We start from the raw sequence: 5,103 nt of genomic DNA, 5'->3' as shown, positions 1-5,103 counted from the left end.
CCCCGCCCCGCACGCACGCCCTCGGCTGCGCCCCAGCCTTGCTCTCGCGAATGGGAGGGTCTGGTTTTCAAGGTTCTTTTTAAGGCAAGAAACGGTCCTCAATGCACAGGCAGAGCCCGCGGGCAGCGCCACAGGTGTGTGGCCCTGCATCTAGGGGTCTTGCCTGATCCTGTGTACAGGGAGGAAGCCGTGGGATAGGTGCCAGGACCCTCCCAAGCTCCAAGGAGCGTTCCTGGCCGCCAGGATCGCGCCCAATGACCGCCCCCCTCCGGCCACTCCTTTCCGCAGCCTCTGTGAGTCCACCCTGCGCCACAGGCTAAATGGACCTAGCCCTTTTCCATCTTCAACTACAAGGCTCTACTAAAGCTATACCCTGTATATCCCCACCCTAGACAAAAGGCTACTCGTTTTCCCACCCCTTTCCAATGCATTCTGCCTAAAAGAACCTACCCTCCCCATTCCCATCACTAAATCAGCTTTCCCTGAAGGCCCCTAAGGCCACCCAGATGTAGCCACAGAAGAGAGACAAGGCCACAATTCATGGCTGACCTGCTGAAGGACAACAGCAACAGCTCTCTCAATACATAGAGGCCTGGTTTGGGGGCCACGGGGTCACCCCCAGACAGTGAGTGCTTGAAAGGTTAGGCCATTGCACTAAGTTTTCCATAGCTCCTGGGGACAGGCTGGGGACAGGAGGAGAAATAGGATGCTCCTGCCTCTCAGTTGAGTGCTCAGCAGCCCAGGGGCCCGGGATCCAGATGTTGCTCAGGGGGAGGTGGGCAGGAAGCTAGGACATAACTTGATGAACTTCATAATAAAGGAGAAAAGATGGAGGAGGAAACAAAAGGGAGACTCAGCAAGCCCTTCCTGCATTTGGAAGGTTTGTGCCCCACACCACCAGGCAGGACAAAGCACCAACCTTCCTGCCACTTCTGCTAATTTTCTGCCTGCAAAACCCAAACAGGCCCTGGAAGACACATCTTCTCTACTTTCCAGTTGCCACCCAGGGAGAGGTAGGCTAGGTTTGGTAAAGACTCTCAGTTTGGGGGCTTTTGCTGGGGCCTGGAGTCTTGATCTCCACACCATGGAGGTCAATTCCCTAGTCCAGTTCCTGGGTCCACAGCAGGAGATCAGAGATTGGGCCTTAAAATGGGGGTGGGGCCCTAGGTTCACAGAGGAGAACAAAAGTATTCCAAGAACACAGCCCAAGATTTTCCCATTTCATAAATGGGAATTGAGGCTTAAGGGATAAAGCTAGCAAAGGTCTCTAAGGTCAAGGGCATTAAAACATGGTGTAGTCAAAATTGAACCCAGGCTGTTAACTGGAGTTTTATCATTGTTGAGTTTGAGGAACTGTAGTTTTACTTTCTTATGCTACATTCAGAGTATTAGATGCACTGAGTATCTATCATATCTGGGTAAGTATTTCTTGTAGGAAGAAGCAAGTGAAAAAACTGGGTTTTAGTAACATTACAGAATACAAAATTATAAATAGGGTGAAATTCAACTCTACTAGGAAGGAATTCTACAGGAGGATATGAATCTCTAAGTCTTAAATAATTCTTAAATAATCTCATGTGCGATGGTAAAATTGAGGCTCCAGGGATACTCAGATGTGCCCCAGGTCCAGGTGCAACGCATTCTCTGCAGAGCTGGGTCTGAAAGCCAGGCTCCTGCACACCAGGTCTAGGTGTCCCTGCGCTGCTGCCGCAGCCTGGGTCTGAGCTAGGTTCTAAGTTCTCGCTAATGACCCGAAACTGCGGGTGGGGGCCGCCTCCCTTCCTCAGATTCCAGTGTTTCCTTCCTCAGCGCTAAGTCCTAGGTTCTGGCACCGGACATTCGGTAGGGTCATTCTGGAGATCAGAGTAGGAAAGCTGCGGAGATGGGGACCGGACCACGTGCGAATTAGGGGGCGGAGCCCCTGCTCCAGGCTGGCCAAACAGATGCTGCTCCTAAGCAGACTTCGCGGGTACCAAGCGCCGCAGCCACTCAGCCTCTAGCAGAGGAAAAAGTTGCGCCTGCGCCACGGAAACCCCACCTCCCTCCCAGGAAAGCGCCGGTGGGCGGGGGAGGGGTCCCAGCACCGGCTGCAAAGCGCAGAAGCAACGAGGCCCGCCCCGGAACCCCGGCCTTCAGTAACCCAAGCCCGGCGGTCGCCGTTTCCGCAGGAATTAAAATGCGCCCCCGAGGGAGACAGGACTCCCTCCACTACTCAGACCCGACCCTCTAGTGCTTTTAGAGCCCTTCTGTCCGGTTCCCAAAAACTAGGAGAAAGGGCAAAGGGGACTGGAGCGGAGGGGGGGAGAAACTGGGAGAAGTGAGGAGACCTGAGTCCCCAGTCGCCAGGGCGCGGCGGCCCCGCGGCCCGGGCAGAACCCAGGCTTGCTGGCGTGGCGCCTGCGGACAGCTCCCGGCGGAGCACAAAGCGCCCTCGCCTCCCCGGAGGGAGCTGAGAGAGGCGGCCACCCGCCTCTCCCAGAAGGAGGCGCCCAGGTTAAAGAGGGCCAAGTTCTCCGGCTAGTTCCCTCGCGCTGGCCCCGGCTTCCCTGTCTCCGGGTGGAGCTGGAGAGCCTGCATCCCAAGCAAGGTCGGCCCGCAGGGCAAGATAAAGACGGGTGGGGAGGAGGAGACGGGACTCTCGACGTCTCCCTCCCTCACCCCACCCCCCCCACTCTCTCGCTTAGACCTTCGCCGCGGAGGCCCCGGATTCAGGACCGCGGAGAGCTCTCAAGCTAATGAATGGGCGGTCCCACAGGGATGTGGACCAGAGCGACACCAGCCACAGGCCGGCCCCGCTCTAATTACTCCAGGAAGCCCCCCCAGATTGCCGTCCGGATCACTCTCTGCCTCTGAGTTCCCTTTATGCCTCTCATAGCGCTGGAAGGGGCAGGGTTAGTTAAAATAATAATAAAACTCCACAAACACTTCACATATACACATTCACTATCTGTGGCATTGATTGATCTAATTCTCACGATAAACCTGTCACTCAAGCCAGCCTGGGAACTTCTGGAGGGTGGGGCCGGTTGCTGAGCTGGGAACCCAGCAGATTCAGGCACTGAGTTCTGTCTGGACCAAGCCAACAGCTGGGGGATCTTTCTTCTGATTTCCAGGCGCTGGATCTAAGCCTCATCCGTCCACCCATCCCAAGGGCTGTGCGGTCCACACACCCATCTTCCCCCAGTTCCCTGGCGGCTTCCCACTTAGGGGAGAAGACCACAGTGCCCAAGCCCTGGCCTTCCTCCTCCCCGGTGCCCCCACCCCATTTTCAGAGGGACAATAACCTCCAAGCCAGGGAGGACACTGACTCCAGTTCAAAAGCCAGCTCTGTCCCCCTAACCTGCCCTGTGAGGGGGACACAGCAGCCTTGTGCCGCGGGACTCCCTGGTATCCCTTGAAGGCAGCGGCTGCTGCGGGAAGGATTTTCCAGTTCTAACTACCCGACGATCTTAGACCTTAACTAAACCCTCACCCAAGAAACCAGGAGAGAAGCACTCGCGAAGGCCCTTTCCCGTTGAGGCCATGTGGCCAGAGCGATTCGCGTAACCTCCCCGGGTGCAGGGGCACAGTAAGTGTTCCGCAATTACTGAGTGAGCAAATATATGGATGGAAGAACACGGAAGGGCGCTTTCCTCCTCTGCACAGAACACGGACGAAGAGCTCTGGGTTAACTCATCCCAGAGGTTCCTTTGCGACTCAAGTGTCCATGCGGCTGCTTTACCTAACTTACTTCTCCTCTCAGAACGTCGCTTTTCCTTTCTGCAGAAGAGGAGCCTGGACGGCCCTCGGAGGTCCCTTAGGAGTCTCACGGACTATGCTGGCCAACCCGGGACGAGTCGCACAACCTCTCTGAACCTACTGTATGATGAGGTGGGGGAGGGGCCGTTCCGTAGCTTTTCCAAGCCTGGTGGCAGCGGCCCCAGCCCAGGGTCCCCGAGGGCCCCGCCCCCCACGTCCGGTCCACGCGCTCCCCGAGGGTACCTGGCTATTGTCCCGGCCGAGTGGCAGGTCGCGGGGCGCAGGGCAACGAATGCTCAAGGCTGGCGGTCGCTCGTCGCGCTCGCCTGGTGAGCTGACGGCCGAGCCCGAGGGCTCGCTCACGTCGCTGGCCGTGTCCTCGCTGCCGCCTGGCCCCGGCAGGCCGACCGCGTCGGGCCGGCCAGCACTGCGCGGCGTGCGAGCCGAGCCGCGGCGGCCCACGCTGTACGCGTCGAAGTCGATGGTCTTGTTCTCGTAGGCGCCCTCCACCGCGGCGAACATGCCGCCGTACTTCTGGCGCGGGGTCTGAGCCGCGCTGCCCGGCCGCGCCAGGTACACGGGCAGGTCATCCTCCGTGTTCCACGCGCGCCGCCGGTCCGCCATACCCGTCCAAGGCTGGCCGCCCGCCGCCCGCGGCCCTAGCCTCCTGCGTGCGCCTCGCTCCGCGCCTCGGTGCGGGCCCGCGGCTGCCCAGGCGCGACTGCAGCCCGGGGGAGGGCGGGGGCGCGCGGGGCGGGGCCGGGGCGGGCCGGGGCGGGGTCTCCAGGCGGCTGCAGGCAGCTCAACCACCAGCTACAAAGGACCAGGGGGCGGGGACCGCGGCTGGGGCGTGCAAGGATGGTGACGTGCAGGAGCCGCAGCAGAGAGGGCGGGCGGCCGGCCGAACCGCAGTGCCCTCGACGCACCCCCACTCCCCGCCCCCAGGCGGAGCGCAGGGCGCGAGCGGAAGGAGGGGTGTAGAGCATGCACACACTCACACACACACACACACACACTCTAGAGGCACACATAGGTTCTTACCCGCACACCAGACAATTACACCACATTACCCCAAACACGTGAGAGATGTACAACATGCTGGTACACACAAGTCAATTTTACGCACGCTCCGTCCCAGACACCCAGGCTCGTTCCCGCACACCGTAGACAATTTTGCACACATATACACATATATGATTGGCCACAATCCAAGCATTCTCTCTCTCTCTCTCTCTCTCTCTCTCTCACACACACACACACACACACACACATCCAGAAATAATTCTTATTGTCAAATAACCCTATGTATCCGCCGCATAGTACTGAAATTAATTGCCCAGCCCGGGAGACACACGTTGGACACAC

The 5,103-nt window shown here is 58.8% G+C and overlaps 1 protein-coding gene across 1 annotated transcript in view; it reads right to left on the bottom strand.

Moving 5' to 3' along the window:
* Crmp1 (collapsin response mediator protein 1) overlaps window positions 1-4,459 on the bottom strand; it is a 63,619-nt gene extending 59,160 nt beyond the window's left edge. Inside the window, exon 1 of the mRNA XM_015481939.2 lies at window positions 3,982-4,459. Within this exon, the coding sequence (XP_015337425.1) occupies window positions 3,982-4,362 (381 nt within the window). The 5' untranslated portion in view covers window positions 4,363-4,459. The remainder of the gene's footprint in view (window positions 1-3,981) is intronic.
* Window positions 4,460-5,103: the final 644 nt, after the last annotated feature.

Source organism: Marmota marmota, unplaced genomic scaffold, assembly GCF_001458135.2.
Source record: "Marmota marmota marmota unplaced genomic scaffold, marMar, whole genome shotgun sequence".
NCBI lineage: Eukaryota > Metazoa > Chordata > Mammalia > Rodentia > Sciuridae > Marmota > Marmota marmota.
Note: the sequence above shows the minus strand (reverse complement) of the source record. Positions and strands in the feature narration are given on the sequence as shown.